The 21278-nt window shown below is 44.1% G+C and overlaps 1 protein-coding gene across 1 annotated transcript in view; it reads left to right on the plus strand.

The window, feature by feature from the left end:
* Positions 1 to 9034: 9034 nt before the first annotated feature.
* Positions 9035 to 21278, plus strand: part of Ticrr (TOPBP1 interacting checkpoint and replication regulator) — a 39543-nt gene continuing 27299 nt past the window's right edge. Inside the window, exons 1-5 of the mRNA XM_038314224.1 lie at positions 9035 to 9697; positions 13725 to 14004; positions 15402 to 15628; positions 17073 to 17307; positions 19925 to 20054. Of these exons, the coding sequence (XP_038170152.1) occupies positions 9035 to 9697; positions 13725 to 14004; positions 15402 to 15628; positions 17073 to 17307; positions 19925 to 20054 (1535 nt within the window). The remainder of the gene's footprint in view (positions 9698 to 13724; positions 14005 to 15401; positions 15629 to 17072; positions 17308 to 19924; positions 20055 to 21278) is intronic.

Raw genomic sequence — 21278 nt, forward strand, 5'->3', positions numbered from 1 at the left:
CCCTTCCTCAAACTTTCCAAGTTCTGGGAACTATACTTGGTGCCTCAGCATGCCAGGCAGGGGCTGTGCCGCTGAGAAAACCAATCAGCACCACATTCTTGAAATCGCAGTAAAAATCATGTAAGATAAAGTTCACACTTTTCACCATTTTAAGGGTATCTCTCAGTTCAGGGGTAATAAATACATTCACATGATTGCACAACCACCAACCCCCATTCATGTCCAGAACTGCTTTGGCCTTTCATATCATAGTTTCATATTAGAGTGTGTGTGTGTGTGTGTGTGTGTGTGTGTGTGTAGCTCATAGTTTCTAAGATATGGATATGGATATATGATAGGGAATACTGAAGTAGTTCCTGAGATGAATGAGACGGTGTTTGTGCAACAATGTGAATATGTATTAGTGTTTTGAGGTTCAAACTGATCTTGAACTCACTACCTACCTAAGAATGGCCTTGAACTCCTGTTCTGCCTGTCTCCACCTCTCAAGTGCTGGGATTACAGACTACACCCAGTTTGTGGGAATTACAGGGTGCTAAAGAGCCCATCAGGAGAAGGGCTGGGGCAAACTGAACCCAAGGCTTTTCTTGTAAGCTAGACAAGCACTCTATAAACTGAGCTACATTTGCTCAGTTTATGCTTGCCTTGTTTATGCTTTTGAAGAATGAATTTAAAAGGGATTCCCAGTCCCTGCTGGAGTCCAAACAACCTGGAGGCTGTGGGATTCAGGCTTTGATGGCAATCAGGTCTTAGGGCCCTGGTGCTGGGTGTGCCCTCGCTGTCTGGGCTCTGTGCAAGGGTGGGAAGTTGCAGGGATTTACTTCTGAAAGGGAGGCATGGATTCCTAAGGAGTGGAACCTCACACTAGGATGCTGAATTTACTCCGCCCTTCCCAGGCTCTGGCCATAGCCCACTGGGGAAGGTTTCAATTTTGCCCATCCTCCAACTTTATGAGGTATCCGTTCTTTTCCATTCCTGCACCCAGGAGCTCACTCATTTCCTGAGCCTTTATAACCTCTGTAGTGTATCAAGAGGGATTTAAGCCCCTTCCTCTGGAGTAAATGTGTCCTCTATTGGGAAGGACCAGGGGCTGACTAGAGCCAGGATGGGAGCTCTGCAGTGCAACAGGCTTTAGAGGGGTCTGGTCTCCTTCAGAGGGGTCTGGTCTCATAAGGACCTTCAGTTCTGCTCAGGCGTCCCATGCCGCCCATCTGCTCTGGCCCCTCTCCTGGTGGCCTCCAGAAGGAGACGCCTCCCCAAGGCCTTTAGCCCTTGAATCTCCATGTCTATAAACAGCCGCAATGTTCCAGGTCATGTCTACAGTCACCTGACATGAGGGGTGTCTGGTGATAAGGCAGGACTAGGCCATGCCTCGCTGCCCTCAGTTACAGCTTGCTCCCCTGGCCAGAAGAGGGAGGGCCAAGACCCACAGAAGTCTGGGACCACACCAGCCTGCAGACAGGTTTTGCCCAGTGAGCACTGCTGGAATCTGAGGGGGTGGGGTTGAGAGGAGAGCAGAGTCTCAGGCCTTTAGCTTGCAAGAATGTTCCCCATCCCCCCACACCCTGAAGTGGGAGTTCCTTCAATCATCCATGAGACATTCAGCAATTTACTTAGCCATTCCAAGCTGTATGAATGGGGGATTTAAAAAGACCCTGAAGGTTTTTTGGAGAATTAAAAATGAATGCTCTTGTCTTTGATGCCTTGTATTCAGAAAGTGTTCATTGAATGCAATTTCTCAGCCAGGCACACACACACACACACACCTTTGATCTCAGCACATGGGAAACAAGGGCAGGTGGATCTCTGAGTTCGAGGCCAGCCTGGTCTACAGAGTGAGTTCCAGGACAACCAGGGCTGTTATACAGAGAAACCCTGTCTCAAAAACAAACAAACAAAAGAACAAAAAAAGAAGCTACATAATGGAGAGACCTTCTCTTGAAACAAAACAAACTAACAAGTAGAACCCCTTCTCCCCCCCAAAAAAAAAAACCCTCAAACTAGAATGCTATTTCTCGTTGCTTCCTTCTCTCTAAGAGCTTACGACCACGGCTCAGGTGGCTGAGTGTGGTTTGTGTCTAATGCGGGTCTGGGAGGTAGCCCCACTGTTGGGGGCGTCTACTTCCATGTGGTTCACACATGGAAGGCAGAAGCAGGACAACTGATGCCAAACCCCCAAAATAATAACAACAAATACAATAAAATGCAATAAACTTACGAATTTAAAGGTGGCACCATCAGATTGTCTAAACCAGGTCCCTTCTAAGCATTCGGTCTCGAGGTTGGAGGGGCTGGAGAAAAAGTTCAGTAGAGAGTGTACAGAGGGTCTGAGTTCTGAGCCCAGCACCCACATCAAGTCGCTTACAAATGCCTGTGATTCCAGCCCCAAGGGATGCAACGCCCTCTTCTGGTCTTCGAGCGCACTGCAGCATTCATATGCACATATTCACACAATATATGAAAACTAAAAATTTAAATTAAAGTTAAAAACCACTGAGCGATCTCTTTCATACAACTGAAAAAATAAATTTTTATTCATTTTTATGTATATGGGTGTTTTGCCTGCATGTAAGTTAAGTCTGTGCAACATGTGTGTCCCTGGTGCCTGAGCCAGAAGAGGGCATTAGATCCCCTGGGACTGGAGTTACAGACAGCTGTGAGCTGCCATGTGAGTGCTAGGATTCGAACCTATGTCCTTTGGAAGATCAGCAAAAGGACTCTTAAGTGCTGAGCCATCTCTTCATGGCTGCTCCTCCCATTTTTAGGCTTTGGCACTTTACGCTGCACTGGCGCCTGAAGTTACACAATCCTGGCCCCTAACTCCCCGAGCTTTCAAAGGCCTGCGTAGATAATGCTCCCATTCAGGAAAGGTGGGGACAGGCATAGGACACAGGCTTGCTGGCGTGCCGTCAGGAGGGATGAGAGACAACTTCTCTGGCTACTATCCGCTGCCAGCCACGGGAGCACTAAATGCCCACCCGATGCTGGCTGGATGGCGGTGGGAAGATGAGGGTTGAGGGTCCGCGTCTTTCAGGGAAAGCAGTGAGGACTTTGGCAGAGACTAAACCCATTCCTGGACCTCTCTTGCTAGCTGTGAGAATTAGTCTGAGCCTCAGTTCCCTCGTGTGTAGAAGGAAGAAGAAGAAAATAGTACCAGAATCACCATAAGGCGGCCCAGCATCCCGACCGTCCCACTAGGTGCTAAAAATACTTGATTTCTCTTCTATTTGTGGGGGAGAGAAGAAAGCAGCTTTCTCCAAAAGAAGGGGACTCACGTGTCCCAGATGCAGCCTCTCAGTCATCCAAGGTCTTTTGAGGGATATTGCGGGGAGGATCTCAATAAACCCCTGGTTTCTGCTTTTCTTAGGTAAATTAAGGACAAGCAATTCTGTGTGAAACAGAAGTCAGAGCCAGTGATTGAGAGCTGCCGTCGCCCCCTGGTGGTACTTTATGATACCGACCTGTTATTCTAACAGGAAAAATAAATTCTTGGTAATATTTTTAACGCAATTTACTGAATATGTATTCTGCTAGGTAAGGCTACAAAGAGAAAGACACGGCTTGTTACGATTTGAAAATGAAGTGTCCACACAGGCTCACGTATTTGAGAATTTAGTCCCAAGTTCGGTGGTGGCTTTTTTTTTTTAATTGTGGACCGAGGTAGGTCACTGGGGTGGCCTTTGAAGATCTCACTTCCTACCTAAGCACTCTGCTTCCTGAGTCAGTGAGATTAAGTTTCATCACAGCTCCTGCTGGACGCGTGGGCAGGTGTAAACAGCTTTGGGGAGTCGAGGCAGGGTCTCGCTTGTCTCCACCGCGCTGTATTATTCCAAGCTAGCAGCTCTTTAAGCTTCCAGCGGCTTCTCCTGTCTCTGCTCCCATTTTGCTGTGGGAGTGCTGGGATTGCAAGCAGCCATTGCTCTGGCTTTCTGTGGGTTCTGGGGATTGAACTCTGGTCACCAGGTTAGTGCGTTCTCACTGAGTTATCTCTCTGGATCAGAAAAAAAAGAATATTTTCAGTCTATTGTCCTTTTTAAAAAATTTATTTTAGGGCTGGAGAGATGGCTCAGAGGTTAAGAGCACTGGTTGCTCTTCCAGAGGTCCTGAGTTCAATTCCCAGCAACCACATGGTAGCTCACAACCATCTATGAAATCTGGTGCCCTCTTCTGGCAAGCAAGCATATATGCATAATGAATTAATAAAAAGTTTTCTAAAGGCTCTAGAAACTACAGGGAAACCCTGCCTCGAAAAAACCAAAAAAAAAAAAAAAGTTTTCTAAAAAATTATTTTACTATTTTGTGTGTATGGGTGTTTTGCCTGCATGCACGTCAGTGCACCATATGCATGCCTGCTGTCTGAGGAGGCGGGACGCCTCCATGTGGAGGCTGGGAATCGAACCTGGGTCCTTTCCAAGAGCAAGTGCTCTTAACCACAGAGCTCTCGCCCAATTTTATTATTCTTAATTTTAGTCTGAAATTCAAATTTACCCCAAGCCATTGTAGCAATAGTAGTTTGTCACACCCAGGTGTATGTGATTCCTCAGGGCAGCAGGCCCTAGTCACCTCAAAGCCCAAGAAAAACTCAGCTGTCCACATCCACTGCGGTTGGGAAGTGCCAGTCTAGGTTCTGACACTGAGACAGGGATATCTACATGACTCCATCTCGTCTGGATGTTCCGAGGTTGCCCAAGGGAGCTCTTAGTGGCTTAGCTCTGCCCGACCGAAGCCAAAAGCTTTGTAACATCATTGAAGGTCTACCACCGATTTTCAATTTGCCTTAAGAGAAGGCAGACTGAGGATTCATTTTACTGGTCATCAAAGCCGGCAAATCTGAGTCAGCCATGAGGACTGTGCAGCCAGCCTTCTTATCTGAATTGGTAAGCACCTGTCCTTGTCATTCTTCACACCCACAACTCAGATGGCAGTCTGCCCCGACCCCCTCAGCTGGCGCTGAGACACCTTGGGGAGCTCATCCAGGCGTAGGATTTTAAATGGCAGCTAGGAACGCATCATTTCCAAGTGACCTCTTTGCCCCAGCTTTTCCTCGTTTCTCTATACTTGCATATCTAACAGCACACCTGAAGCCTTCCCACCTGGGGAATTAGCCTCGTTTCATTTGTGCTGATGCAATAAAATAAATAGCCTTACAAAAAGCAATTTAGGAGGTGAAAAGGTTTATTTTTAGCTCACAAGTCCAGATTAGGGCAAGGCAACAGGAATTTAAGGCAGCAGGAACTTAGGGCAGCCAACAGTCAAGAGTGAGGATAAATGAACTGCATGCCCATCTGCTGGTGCCCAGCAGAGTTTCTTCACTCACATAGTCCAAGCCCCTCTGCCTAGGGAATGGTGCCGCCCATCATGGACTGGCTCTTCCCACACTCATTACCTTCACTAAGACAACCCCATGGGGATTGGCCCACAGGCCCGTCCAGTGTAGATGGTCCTTCACCGATACCCATCCCAGGTGACTCTAGGTAGCATCAAGCTGACGAATCATCACGGGGGTCCAGCTGGCATCTTAATCACGTTGCCTGACTAGAGCCTGATACTCTGCTCCCTCCTTACCATTGCTTCCTTACTCCTCTACTTTTTATCATCTTTCAGGCCCTAAACCTCTAAGTTATATCATCATAGCCTGCAATCTGTGGGCAGCTACTGTTAGCTCCATATCTGGAAAGTATCTGTAACACAACCGTGGTTCAACAGCCCCTGCACCCCCAGGAACCTTGGTCCAAAATCACTGCCATAAAGTGTAGACCAATTGTCTCCACGTTTATTTGATGTTTCCCCTTAAGAACACAGGATTACATTAGAGGGGCTGGAGAGATGACTCACTGATTAAGAGCACTTGCTGGTCTCCAGAGGATGAGAGTTCAATTCCCAGCAGCCACATCAGACAGCTCACAACTATAGTTCCAGGTCCAGGGGACCTGAAGCCTCTGGACTCCAAGGACACCTACATTCATGTGAACATGCCCATACGCAGATATAAATACCTACTCATGATTAAACATAATAAAAGAAATCTTTTAAAAGTAACATACAGAGGGGCTGGAGAAATGGCTCAGAGGTTAAGAGCACTGGCTGCTCTTGCAAAGGTCCTGAGTTCAATTCCAGCAACCACATGGTAGCTCACAACCATCTATAATGGGATCTGATGCCCTCTTCTGGCATGTAGGCTTACATGCAGACTTATATATTTTTTTTAAAAAAATACATATAGAAAGGTGTTGAATCTGTATCCCCAACATATGTTGTTGTGGGTCTCACACTGTAGCCCTGGCTGGCCTAGAATTCACTATGTAGACCTACTTAGCTTTGAACTCAGAGATCTGCCTGTCTCTGCCTCTTGAGTGCTGGAATTAAAAGCACAGTGCAACTATGCTCAGCTCTTTTCTATTAATACATATTAATATATATATAATATATATATTATATATATATAATGAAGTGTAAAACTTAGAAACAATAGTATAAATAAGTAGCAAGACGGGTTTACATGCCCAACTAATCATACTTTTTTGTTTTTTGAGACAGGATTTTTCTGTAACAGCTCTGGCTGTCCTGGAACTCACTCTGTAAATCAAGCTGGGTTTGAGCTCACAGAGATCCACCTGCCTCTGCCTCCCCAGTGCTGGGATTAAAGGCAAGCCACCGATGGCATTTTCATCTTTTTTTTTTTAAAGACAGAGTTTTTGCAACACAGCTCAAGAACTCTGGATTCTCCTGTCTCAGACTTTTACTCCTAAGTGCTTCAATTATAAGAACATGCCAACACGCCCAGCTAATATTTCAAAGTACAACAAACATTTGTTAAGGTCCATGGCTTTTTATCCTTATAAGAAAAACAATCTGTTCCCAAAGCCCTCACTCCACATGGTGGTACACACTGTGATCCCTGTTTCAAAGACCTCTTCCGGCATGGCGGTACACATTGCAATCCCAACACTTGGAGGTCTGAGGCAGGAGGACCAGGGAAAGAGAGCTCCAGGACAATCTAAGCTGCATGTCAAGGTCTTTTATTAAAAATAGACAATGTTGCCAGGCGGTGGTGACACACACCTTTATTCCCAGCACACAGGAGACAGAGGCAGGTGGATCTCTGTGAGTTCGAGGCCAGCCTACTCTACAAGAGCTAGTTCCAGGACAGGCTCCAAAGCTACAGAGAAACCCTTCCTTCAAAACAAACAAACAAACAAACAAACAAAAAACCAACCAAACAAAAAAATAGACAATGTTAACAAAAATTTAACAGTCTCAGTAATTCTAAATCTTATCTGGATAACTTAAATGCAAGATTTTATTGAATTATCTTTTTTTCTTCAAAATACGGTTGGTATTCTAGGAATGGTGTCATATTATATTTATGTGTTGATTTGTGATTGAAATATTAACATTAATGTGAGGCTTTATTATAGGAATTTTACAAGGCCATGTGCCCTGTTCTGGAAAGAAATTTTAGGTTAATACTCAGTCAGATAATTCTAAATCCCCTTAATCTGGTACCAATAAAAACTCATATGAGGGGCAGAAGAGACGGCTTAGTGGTGTAGAGCACTTGTTCTTGCTGAAGATCGGAGTTCAATTCCCAGCACCCACTTGGTGGCTCACAACCATCTATAACTTCAGTTCCAAGGGATCCAACATCGTATTCTGATCTCTGTCCACAGGCACACACATGATATCTATATGTGATAGCAAAACACTCATACATTTAAGATTTAAAAATAAATAAAATAAGTACCATTCAGTGGCCAGGGATGAGGCTGAGAGGGAGCATTATCGACAGGTACCTGCCAGGCCCTGGGATCCATCCCCAGCAACCATTCCTCCAACATACAATAAATTAAAAAGAAAAAGAAACACCTATGGATGTTGGAGATGTTGGTACAGGTGCTTGGCTGTCCAGCATGCACAAAGCTGTGGATCTGATCCCCAATACCCCATAAACAGGGTTTAATGGGGGCATGCCTGCAATCCAGCACTGGGGAGGCAGAGGCGGGGTGATCACAGAGGTTCAAGGTACATCACCGGCTTGAGGCCTGTTGGGATACAAAAGTCACAACAATCAAACAAACAACAAAAACAAGTTTAAAACAAAACGCCACAAAACACTAGCATCTATTGAATGGATGAGGGTTAAGATTTTTGTTTTTAAAGGCAGGTTCTGGGAATATAGACGTTCTGGTATAATTTTTTTTTTTCACCCAAAGAACTGACTTAGGTACTCTCTGGTGTGTTCGTTCCTTCCTTAGTTTGTAAGACAGCCTCCCAGATGTTCTGCAGACGCCTCGTGGATCGCACTGCTTCTATTTTGACTCCTTTGGTGGCCTGTAGTATATCGAATTCTTCCACCTAGGACCCCGAGTCCTGTCACTTCCCTTCCTTCCCGGAAACCTTTCCCTGCCTTCCTGTCCTTCACAGGATCCACAGCCCTTCCACTGTACTCCCTGCTGCCCGGCTGGCCTGGAACCCTCGATCCTCCTACCTCCGCCTTCCGAGCGTGGGGATTATGAAATTCATCTTTACGGAAAAAAAAAAACAACTAAAGCCTCCGTCACCAGATTCTGTTCCCTAAAAACTTCAGAGTAGTCTAAAGAGAGTCTGACCCCAGCCACGCCAAACCCCAGCCCGCACACCGCCCAGGCTCCGGGGTCCCAGGAAACAAGCCCCGCCTCCGACACGCACACGCCCCCGAAGTACCGCCTCTTTAAATTTTAAAACGAAGGCTCAGGCCAATGAGGACTGAGTTTCTCCCCGGAATCATCGCCCCGCCCACAGTCACACCCTCCACCAATCAAGCGGAGCTTTTCTACCCTCCTTCCAGTTAGGGTTAAAAATGGGAGTGCGTACGTAACTTACGTTCAACTCGCAGCCAATAAGAAGCAAGCTCGGGAACCGGCTCCTCCAATAGCGGCAGCTGTCGCGGAGCGCGGGAGGCTTCGGAGCCTCAGAGAAGCGGGCAATGGCGCTGGTTCACTGAGGAGAGTGCCTTGCAACGCGCGGCCGGGGCTGAGCCCGGTGGCGGCCGAAGATGGCCTGCTGTCACAAAGTGCTGCTGCTGGTGGACACCGCGGGCGACGCCGCTCGCCACAGCCCGGCCCGGCGCGCCGCCCTGCGCCTCCTCACTTACCTAAGCTGCCGCTTCGGCCTGGCCCGGGTCCACTGGGCCTTCAAGTTCTTCGACTCCCAGGGGGCCCGGAGCCGGCCCTCCCGCGTGTCTGACTTCCGCGAGCTGGGGAGCCGCTCCTGGGAGGACTTCGAGGAGGAGCTGGAGGCCAGGCTCGGGGATCGCGCTCCCGGCGCCCACCTGCCCGGCCCGACGCCCAGGGCCACCCACACGCACGGCGCCCTGATGGAGACGCTGCTAGACTATCAGTGGGATCGGCCGGAGATCACGTCGCCCACGAAGCCGATCCTGCGGAGCAGCGGCCGGAGACTGCTGGACGCCGACAGCGAGGCCCGGGAGGCCCAGGCCGCGCTCGGGGGCTTTGGGAACGCCGTCTTCCTCCTGGCGCCCTGTCCGCACTCGCAGAGGGAGCTGCTGCAGTTCGTGTCCGGGTGCGAGGCCCAGGCCCAACGCGTGCCGCTAACCCCCAGGCAGGTGATGGAGAAGGTGCTGCCCAAGAGGGTCCAGGAAGTCATGATCGCCCGAAATATAACCTTGTACTGGGTGGACACCATCGAGCGGTCCAAGGTAAGGTGAGAGCGGTCTCGGATCCAAGACTAGATCCCAGCTAGAACTTGGCAGGCTCTGTAGAGGGCCATAGACCCGGAATGAACGGTGCATCATGACCCGCGTCCCTTCCGAAAGACTCCTGCGGGTCCCAAAGAGGGACCGTTTTCCCCAACAAAATGAGTAGATTCCACACTAAGTACAACTGTGGAAGAGCTTTTGCGCTTTGGTAGCTGTGTGCTTTCGTGTACTTAATTTTCCTGCACAGTACTTTGTTCCAGCATGTGGAAGCTTGGTTCGGCCAGGCCACTGATCTTTTTTCTTTTTTGTTATTTTCCGAGACAGGGTTACTCTGTGTTGTCCTGGCTGCCCTGGATTTCACTCTGTGGTCCAGGCTGGCCACGAACTCGCAGAGATCCGCTGCCTCTGCCTCCCTAGTGCTGGGATTAAAGGCGTGCGCCACCACCGCCCTGCTCTGGTCACAGATCTTGACTGCTTGTTTTGTCTTGTGCTGCCCTGTCTTCCTGCACCTCTAGTCCTACCCCTTCTAAAGTTGTAGAAACCTGTCTTAACTTTTGTTGGCATGGTGGCCACCCAGCCCACACCTGTAATCCCAACACTCAGGAGGCAGAGAGAGGCAGGTGGGTCTCTCTGAGTTCAAGGCTATATAATGAGCTCCAGACAGCCTGGGCTATGTAGAGAGAGACTCTGTCTCCAAAACAAACAAAACCAAAAACCCTTTGTGGTTGTGGCATGTAGAACTTTCTCTATTCTGTTCCAGTTGGACACGTCTGTCATTTTCCATCTGTTCTAAAATACCACTTCAATGATGATGGCCTATGGGAAGCTGAGGCAGGATTGTACAGCTCAAGCCTAGCCAGGCTGCATAGAAAGATTTTTATCTCAAAAAAAGCGAGCAAACAAAAATCTCAACCTTGACTTCCTGGTCTCTTTCATGTATAGACCAGGCTAGCCTTAACTCACAGAGATCCACCTGCCTCTGCCTCCTGAGTGCTGGGATTAAAGGTGTGCGCCACCACCGCCTGGCCTAAAATAGAGTTTATTTTCTAGTGTGGAAGATGTGTTAAACAGATGAGCAAATAAGTGATGATTTCAAAACTTGCTCCAAAGAAAAGAAGGGCTGGGTGAGGCCAGGCAGGTGGCTACTGTATTAGAGGTGTCCTTAGGGAAGGCCTTTCCTAGCAGAATTGGACGGTGAATGGGGAAGACCGTGAAGGCTTGGGAAGAACATTCCCAGACTTAGAGAAGGGTGTGAGCTGGGAATAAACTTTGTATGTTACAAATAGAAAGACCAGGACCTGGGGACCCAGGAAGCACTGGGGAGAACAGAGTTGGGAAGGCGAAGTGCTGCTCCACCAGGCCTGGCTTGAGTCGTGGGTTTTGTTCTGTTCAGTGAGAAGATTTGGACAGTGATTTAAGCAGGAGGAGAGCTTCCACTTAACAGAATACACAGCTCTGAACCAGGAGTTGGTGAAATAGGAAGATTAGAGATGAGAAATTAGCAATAATCATCCAGAATGTTAAGATTTAGGGGAAAGAAATGGGAGGTAAATATGATCAAATACATTAAAAGAAATTCTCCAAGAATTAATCAAAATTGTTTGGCTTTATTTTACATATGGGTGTTTTGTCTACATGTATGTCTACAGGGGCCAGAAGATGGTGTCAGATTCCTTAGAACTGGAGTTTTAGGTAGTTGCCAGCTGCCATGTGGGTGCCAAGAAGTGGACCCGGTTCTAGAAAAGCAGCCAGTACTCTTAATTGCTGAGCCATCCATCCAAGTCTAATGAAAACATTTTGTTAAATCTGGATATAGTGGATCTCTGAGTTCAAGGCCAGCCTGGTCTATGTAGTGAGTTCCAGTCCACCTAGAGCTACATAGTGAGGCCCTGTCTTGGAAAACAAAAAGCAAAAACAAATAAAAATTATGTTAAGTGCTGGAAAGATGACTAAAGTTAGGAACACTGATTGCTCTTCCAGAGGATCTGTATTCAATTCCCAGTACCAACCTGGAGGCTTACAACTTTTTGTTTTTGTTTTTTTCTGAGCTAAGGTTTCTCCGTGTTGTCCTGGCTATCTTGAAACTCACTCTGTAGACCAGGCTGGCCTTGAACTCACAGATATCTGTCTGCCTCTGCTTCCCCAGTGCTGGGATTAAAGGCAGGTGCTAGGATTAAAGGGACACGCCACCACTGCCCTGCTTTTTAAATTAAAAAAAAATTTTTTTTTAAATGTGCATTGGTGTTTTACCTGCCTGTATGTCTATGTGAAGGTATTGAATCCCCTGGAACTGGAGTTACAGACAGATGTGGCTACCACCTGGGTCCTGGACCTCTGGATGAGCAGCTAGTGCTCTTAACCACTGAGCCATCTCCCTGGTCCCTGTTTACAACCTTTTGTAACTCCAGTTCCAGGGGATCTGACATCCTCTTTTGGCCTCTGAATGGCACCAGGCAAGCAAGCGGTGTATACATTCAAGAAAAACACCTGTATACATATAATAATAAATTATAAATATGTATCTACACACATATATACATACACATGATAAATTTTATATATATATATATATATTTAACACATGTAAATGAAAGTCAACATGCTTTATCAAGCTTTGCCTTCATTTGCAAACAGCCCCACTCCACCTTTCCAAGCTGGTCTTGGCTGAATCAGTTTCAATAGATTTGTTTCTATCCTTTTGACAGGAAAAAAAGTCATACAGTGATATCTGAGCTAGTTTGCTAGCAGTGAACTGTGTGTATGATAACAGATTAATTGATGAATTGTTATTTGCTGTTACAACACTTACATGATGTGCACAACTGAAAGAAAACTTTCAGAATATATTATGTTTTTTGTTTTTAAAGCTGAGACCGGTGTATAGCTCAGGTTGTCCTGGAATTCAGTCTTCCTGCTTTAGCCTCCCAAGTGCTGTGACATTTAGTTGATCCATGGAAGTGTCATTTTTACAAACATGAAGGTGGTTTCATTCTTGGACTGGTTGTGTTCTGTCTGCATTTATGTCTGTATTACTTGTGCTCTTGGTGCCCTTGCAGTTCAGAAAAAGGTGTCAGATCCCCTGGAAGTGGAGTTACAGATAGCTTAAGGTACCATGTAGGTGCTGGGAAGTGAATCTGGGTCCTCTGGAAGAGCAACCGAGGACTGAAGAGTATTTGCTGCTCTCCCAAGGGACCTGAGTTTGGTTCCCAGCACCCATGTTGGGCGGTTCATAACTGTGTATGTAGTGTTAGCTGGCCTTTGAAGACACCCACACACACTGCATATACTTATACAGATATATGCATATAAATAAAACATGAAAAGCACTAAAAAGGGTTGGAGAGATGGCTCAGAGGTTAAGAGCATTGCCTGTACTTCCAAAGGTCCTGAGTTCAATTCCCAGCAACCACACGGTGGCTCGCAACTATTTGTAATGGGGTCTGGTGCCCTCTTCTGGCCTGCAGGCAGACACACAAACAGAATATTGTCTACATAATAAATAAATATTTAAGAAAAAAAAAAGCACTAAAAAGAGGGCTACTTTAAAAAAAACAAATCTTTTCTTTCTGTGTAGTTTATATTCATTTGTGTTTTATGTGTGTAGGAGGGCAGTAGGCAATTCTGGGTGGTGTTGCTCAAGTGGAATTCACCAAGTAGGTTAGCCAGCCAGTGCTCCCTAAAAATAAACACTCACTCTATTTCTCGGTGCTAGGATTAAAAGCATGTGTCATTGTGCTTGGCTTTTTAACCTGGGTTCTGGGGTTTGAATTCAAGTCCTTACACCTACAAGGCAAGCTCTTTATTGATAGTCATCTCTCCGGTACTCTGTTTCCTTGAAGGAATGTTATGTGGTAATTATGACTGTGTAGTAATAGATGCTAGCCGTTATTTGTACTTGGCTCAACAGACACATTAATTGTATAATTTGACCCTTTAATGTTGGTATCAACTTTTCTCCAATTTCCTCTAGTTTATTCACAAGTGCTTAATTTACACTAACCTAAGCTCTTTGTCATGTTCATTTTAGTTGTGGGCCTCCCCAGACCACGTTGGGTACTGGACAGTTTGTGAACTGCTACACCATGGAGGAGGCACCGTCTTGCCATCTGAAACCTGGAGCCTGGGTTTTACTAAAGTCAGGGAAACGGTACTGCAGAGTGATGGCAAGCTGTCACATGAACCTCACCTCTCCCCGTGGATCTCAGCTCTGCCAATAGATGCCACTGTAAACTGCTTACTCTATAATTCTCATGAGTATGAAGCCTCATTTCCCCAGACTGAAGGGACATTGTTTCTCCCTGTTAAAGGTAAGCAAATAGCTTTTTAAAAAATCTTATTTTTTTTCTTAAGGCATACTTCTAGTTTCTTTAGCATTTCCTATAGTCAGTACTCAGTTTCACTGAAATAATTTTAAAAATCCATAAGCAAAATAGACAGCACAGGAAGACTGCCAGTGCCCGTGTGGAAGGAACAAAGGAACGGTCATAAGAACTGTTTCAGCCCTTCCAAAAAGGAAAGGTGATATTGCTCAGATACCCAAGCACATTGCCTTGTAGAAGAAACTGATAAATTAGAGATCATATAAAAAGAGGATGATTACAGAAGAAATAAATTACAAAATCCTCAAACAGTTCTTGTTACCAGGAAAAACCAACAACCTCACAAATTTTTCCCATATGATTTACTATGTGGTGAAGCTCATTCTGAATATATCTGTATTCACAGAGAAATACTGCATAGAGATGGATAATTTAAACTATGTTGTAATTATGCGCAGTTTAAGGATTTTTAGTGGTTTTTCTCTTTGTGATTTTTTTGTTGTTTTTGAGGTAAGATCTCAAGCTGGTTTCAGGCTTGCTAGCCTTGAACTACTGGTCATACTGTCTCCACCTCCTAAATGGTGGGATTCTAGGTGTATGATTCAAGAATTGGCCAGTTTAAAGAATTTTTAAGAGTATTTTCGGAGGCTGGAGAGAACACCTGCTTGGTTTCTAGCACCCACATGGTGGCTCACAACCATCTGTAACTCCAGTTTCAGGAGATCCAACATCCTTCTGACCTGAGGACACTAGGCACATACATGGTCCATATACATACACATATATAAACACTCTAACACATAAATTTAAAAAAAATTTAAAGAGTACATTTGTTTAAGCAATTTACCATTCAGCCTTTAGAATTATGAAGATAATATATAATACAGTTTTTATAAGATTTTTTTTTCTATTTGGTACCTTGATATTGAACCTAGAGCCTACATGCTAGGCAATTATCTACCACTGGCCATATCCTGATCTTACCAAAGTAGGGTTATTTTTCTTCCAGTTTTGTTTTTGAATCTTCTTTGAGACAGGACTTCAGTATGTAGCACAGGTTGCCGAGGCCACTCTGTCTTCCCACTCAGGCACCTCAGTGCTGGGATTATGGACATTTGCCACCACACTAGTCAGGGAGTCTTATTTTTTGTGAGTAGTACTACTTGAGTACATATTTCCAAGTAATGATTGGGAAGTTCTGGTACCATACCCATTTGTGTACCTCCTCTGATAGCTTGTAGACCACAGGCTAAGGGTTGAAATGTGAATTGAGTGACATTACTCACTGTCTCAACTGGAAATCTGATTCTTTTCATTCTTGCTATGAAATCTCTTTTAGAAACTATTTCTTACATTAAAATTTTAATATTCTTTATTTCTATCAGGAAAAGAAATTCAAGAAACATGGACAATCTCCCTAGAGCCCTTAGCCATGCATCAGAGACATTTCCAGAAGCCAGTCCGAATATTTCTAATGGGCTCAGTGGCCCAGTGGTCTCTCTCAGTGAGTAGTGAGTTAGGCACAGACAGCTGGATGCTACAAAGTCCAGGGGCTCCAAGGCTGTTGTTTCAGGAGCTGGTAAGCAGGTTGACTGCTGAAGAATTCCATCTGGTAGGTGTCCTCCACACGTCAAGGATTCTTGTCAGTAGCACACTGGTGAGATGAGACAAGCTTGTTCATAAAATGCCAAGGATCGCCTACCTGATACACTCTTACTGAAATTGGTGGTGTTTTTCAAATAATATTGTTTGTACTGAAGCATAACAAAAATGATGATTATTAGTGAAGAAACCATTTGTGAAGTTGCATACATTATGAATCCAATTAAGTTAAAGACCCTGAATTTACATAGGGAAAAGGTAGTTGACCCAATGAGTGTTGAATGAGAATGAGATGATGGGTGGTTTCTCACTATTTATTAAATATTCTGTAATATACTTTGATTTTAATCTATTTAAGAAAAAGCTGCTATAATGTAAAATTAAATATAATAACTTAAGAATAGGTACTCAAACTTAGAACTGTCTTCTGAAAGGAACACAAATATATCCAACTTTGACTTTAAAATGGTGGCTTCTTTTGTTTCTTTTGTTTTGGTTTTTTAAGGCAGAGTCTCACTTTGTAGCCCTTGCTGGCCTAGAACTCAACTTTGTAAACCAGACTGGCCTTGAAGTCAGAGATCTGCCTGCCCCTGCCCCTCCAGTGCTAGGATAAGTGTTGTGTAGCACCACGTCCAACTATGATGCCTATTTTGAAATTACTCTCAAATTCCTTTTTTTTTTTTTTTTTGCCTTTGTAATCTCAGGAAATATCTTTATTCTGGATCCTGTGGTAAAAGATTCTAGAGGAAGATTCTAGATCTGTGGGAACTGTCCTAAGAGTTGCGTGCTCCAGTGGAAAGATGTGTTAATATTAATGTGATACAAAACTTGGTTATACTAGGTAGACAAGCTTGGGGAATCAGGCATCTGGATTAGGTCTCAGCTCTACTGCCCAGATGTGTTGGCTAACTAATCCTTCAGTGATTGTATTGCTTCACAGTGAAGTCAGGTGTACCTAGTAGCATTTTCTTACACCAACAGGTGACCTTGAACAAGGAGCTTTTTCCTAAGCTTCAATCCATCCTATAAAATGGAAGTGATAATCATTTTAAATTGAGTGGTTGTAAGATTCGGCAAACGTGTAATGCATGTATATATAGCTGTGCTTGCTTGGGTTGTCATATTCTAGACTTGAAGAAAGTGGGCCAGGAGTTCTTTATTCTTTTTCCCAATTATTTAAACAATTGTTTAAATTGAATAAATCTTGTTTTCCTGCTTCTCACTATTAAAATAAAGCAAATACAATTGGAAGGATGCAGAGACCATAAGCAAATAGTAAATATTATTGGCACTGTAAACTTTTTCTTATAGGTTGAGATTTAGCGACTGTATAATTAGTAACTGTAAGTTCTCTTCTGCCACTGTTAACCAACTATTGTTCTATCTTCTAGTAGGCTACATTTTTTTAGGCATATTGACAATAATAGTCTCAACTAATTAGCATTTCTTTGCAGGTTGCCAGTGTGGATCCTGGTGAAGGCTGGCCCCCCATTACAGGAATTATTTCCCCATTCTCTGCCAATGCTATGATTCTCACAGTGTTCCGAGCCAAAGAAGCTGAATTTCAAAGACATTTTCTCCAGACAGCTGGGGCTGAAGGCCCCCAGGAAAAGGCGTCCCTTTTCTCAGATGTTGTAGATAGTGTACTGAATCAGGTTCATAATTTATCTGAAGATCCTGCTTCTTCTGGTAAGTTTTCCCACCAGTAATTAGCATGGCATGAGGTGGTCTGCAGTCTCTTCCAGCCCTTTCCATCATGCATGTACTGGAGCTCTAGGGTGCTGTAAGACAGATGAAAAGCAAGCCCCATTATAAGCTATAGGCAGTTTAAGTTTCTAGTTTTAGTAATCCCAAAGGCCTTCAGCTGAAGGCTCTAGAGAACACTTCGAAAGTCGTCCTAAGATGAAGCCTGGCTTTTTTTTTTGAAGCTTGACTCTTACTATAGTTTATGACTATACATGTAGATGGATAGGACATAAAAGTAGAAGGAGATTAAAAAAGCAGGAAGGACATGGGTAATAACAATGTACAAAAAGACAAAATATTCTATATTTCTCTCATGTGGGTCCTGTTTTTCTGTATACACACATATATGTGACATGAAAGCTGGAGAGCTGTTTGAAGGTGGGAAGGGGAACAGCAGAATTAGGACAGTTTAGGAAGGGGTGATAAATATGAACAGGGTTCAATGATGCATGATAAAAGTCCCAATGAAAAAAATTTAAATGAATGAAAATACAGTGAAACCTATATTTTATACACTGAAAAATTAATTTTAAAGCTTGGGGTGGAGAAGGCTGCATGAGGGCTGGAGAGGTGGCTCAGTGCTTAAGAGCACTGACTGCTGCCCTGGAGACCTGCGTTCAATTTCCAGCTCCCATATATACGGCTCACAACCATCTATAATGAGATCATGGGTGCCTTCTCACAGCTGTCACGGGCACTACACAAAGTGGTGCACAGACACATGCACCCATACACATAAAATTACAAAAAGAACCGTGAGGACAGTGGAGATGGCTCAGAGGGACTAAGAATGCTTGCTGCCCAGCCTGAGAATCTCAGTTTGATCTCTGGAACCCATGTATAGAAAGAAAGAACCAGCTCTACAAAGTGTCTCCTGACCTCCATGTGCACACTGTTACACGCGCACACACGGTAATATAATTACTAGACAGCTTTTGTAAAAGGTGCACTATATTCATAAGTAAACTGCTGAGTGCATGTTTTTCATTCCATAAATAAGAGGTAGAGATGCTGCTGTGGAAAGGGGTGAAAGGAAAGGTTGGGATTGGTATTCTAGAGATATGTCCAAGTGGCAAGGAAATGAATGTGTCCTGACGGCAAGAGTGTGGGCTGGAGGAGGGCAGTGGATAGTACTGTGTTCTCCTATTGTGTTCATGTTAACTCACTCTAAATTCAATTGTTGCTTTTTAGGTGAAAGACTCTAAATGCATTTGTAAGCCCCCTCAACCCTAAGACATTTTTCTAAAACCTTACACTCACTCTTGGAAACTGGACAGTTGCCCACACACACACACACATGCAGGACTGCTCATCCTCTTGTGTCTTTGTGAATAATCTTCAAACATTACTCCATTCTGGGAATTGAGACAAAGACAACCCACAGATGTTGACTCAGTTCCTGATGTATTGATTTAGTCACTAAAACAAGGTCAGGATGGACCACAGATGCTTCTCTTATCTCACCCGATCATGCAGCGATTCTCCTGCCCTGGAATAGACCAATCACTGCTAGTAACCCTTTGAATAAGCCAGTCCAATAAGTTGGAAAACAACCTACAGGTCCCCCCTTGTGTCTGTGGCTTTTTGCTTTAAAAGATGGATTGTAACAGCTATCAGGTGTCCTTCATATCCCGAACCTGAAGGGCCCTGTCATGACAGAATAAAAATCCTCTTGCTTTTTGCATCAATTGTGCTTATGTGAGTGGTGTCTGGAGCAACTCCTCCCTGATGTTTGGACTTCTAGTCCAACATAGGTACAATAACGTATTAGCATATTTGAAATAATACATATTAACCAAAGCAATGGATTATTTTGTGTCATTGTCTTATTTGTCAAGTGTGTGTAGGCTATTTGTAAAATCTTTAGAAACAGGTCAGAAAGCTATTTTAGAATACTGTAAAACAGCATTCTGAGTATTTTGCCAGAGTGTTCTAGCATGGCTCAGTTTCTTGGAGTACGTAAGTCGGCGTGATGCCTTACTGTCCAGGCTCCCCACCATTCTCTATCCTGATAAGATCCTATTCATGAGGTCCTACTGAAGCTTGGTCTGGTGCTCCAAACACATGCTCTAGCAGGCCTGTTGTGAGGGAACCCACTCTTCTATAACTCAGTGTCACATCTTACTGTCTCAGAACTACCAACCTGGTGCGGTGTGGTGGCTCTGCTCTGTGGTTTTAGATTGCGTCTATGTTAGTGCATTATTTATTCTTTCATGTTAGTGCATCGTTTATTCTTGTACTAAAAGGTACTTTTAAAAAGAAGTAAATTTCTTAGTATAGAAAAATAGCACAATTTTAAAATGCATTTAGAGGAATATTTCAGAAATAAGATCAAAGGTTGTGAGAATAATAGGAGCAAAAAGCTTCAAATTGTGTTTGTATTCCCCACCCCCTCCCACCCGTATCGCAGACAAGATAGACTGAAGGAGTCAGTAATGCAGAATGGCGGTTGTTATTAACAATGAGCATTTACATAGCCTTTGGAGAGAGGGAGTCAGTCCAGGGACAAAGAATTGAATTTTCGCCTTGGTTCTGATGTCTTCTGTTTCTGTCCTTTTAGCCCCCTGTGTTCCAGAGTGGGCCCAGCAGGAGCTTAGTTGCACCAGACCCTGGAGTCCAGCTCTTATGGAAAAGTGGTTTCCTTTCTCTAACGTCAGTGGTGCCACTTCAGACTTGATGGAATCATTTTGGTAAAGCTTTATACATCTTTCTGAATATTGATTATTAAAGTCAATAGTCGGATGTGAACAGGCTTGTCATAAGGGAGCTTACTTAAATAACTCAGTGTCACGTTTTACTATTGCGGATTTACCAACTTGATGCAGTATGGTGGCTCTCTGCATTTTACATTACTATATTATTTTCTTATACTAAAAGGTACTTTTTAAATGAAGTAAATTTCTGAGAATAGAAAATAGGATAATTTTTAAATGCATTTAGAGGAATATTTCAGTCAAAAATAAATAAATATATAGTATACAAACACATTTATCTCCTTTAATCACTGTTATATTGCTATGAAGAGACACTGTGACCAAAGCAACTTATAAAAGGGATTTAATTAGGTGTTTGCTTTCAGTTTTAGAGGGCTAGTCCATGACTGTCATGGTGGGGAGTATGGCAACAGGCAGACAGACATGGTTTGGGAGCAGAAACTGAGAGCTTACATCTGATTGTTAAGTTGGAGGCAGGTCAAGAGAGAGATGAGGCCTGGTGTGGGCTTTTAAGCCCAGTCACACACCTTTTCCTACAAGGCTACCCCTCCTAATCCTTAATATTCTACAAACTGAGAACCAAGCAATCAAATGTGAGTGAGTTTATGAGGCCATTGTCATGTAAACACCACACCGTTTATCTGTCTGTATAAATATATGGCAGCAGGAAACATTTAGAACTAAGTATCAGTGAAAGCAGAAATTAAGCAAACGAGTTGGTGAGATGGTTCAGTAACTAAAGCTGCCAAGCCTGATGATTTGAGTTTCATCCTAAGAACCAAATGGTGGAAGAAGGGGTAACTTCTGCGAGTTATCCTCTGACCTTTACATGTGCACCGTGGCATGTGTGTCTCTTCTGCTGCCTGTGACTCTCAATGTAGAGTCTTAGCTACCGTGTCTATCTACGTGCACCCTTGTTCCTCATCGTGATAAAATGGACTAAACCTCTGAAACTGTAATCCAGCCCCAATGCTTTCTTTTATAAGAGGTGCTATGGTCATAGTGTCTCTTCACAGCAATAGAACACTGACTAAGACAATAGATTAATTTATACTGAAAGAAACATAGGCTTCACTGACTATTTTTCTAAAGAGAATTTAAGGACCAGTTAATAAGAATCAAGTACAAGAAGGGATAAAGAATCAGTATTGCCAGGCAGTAGTGGTGCACGCCTTTAATCCAGCACTCAGGGGGCAGAGA

The sequence above is a fragment of the Arvicola amphibius genome, chromosome 12 (assembly GCF_903992535.2).
Source record: "Arvicola amphibius chromosome 12, mArvAmp1.2, whole genome shotgun sequence".
Taxonomy (NCBI): Eukaryota; Metazoa; Chordata; class Mammalia; order Rodentia; family Cricetidae; genus Arvicola; species Arvicola amphibius.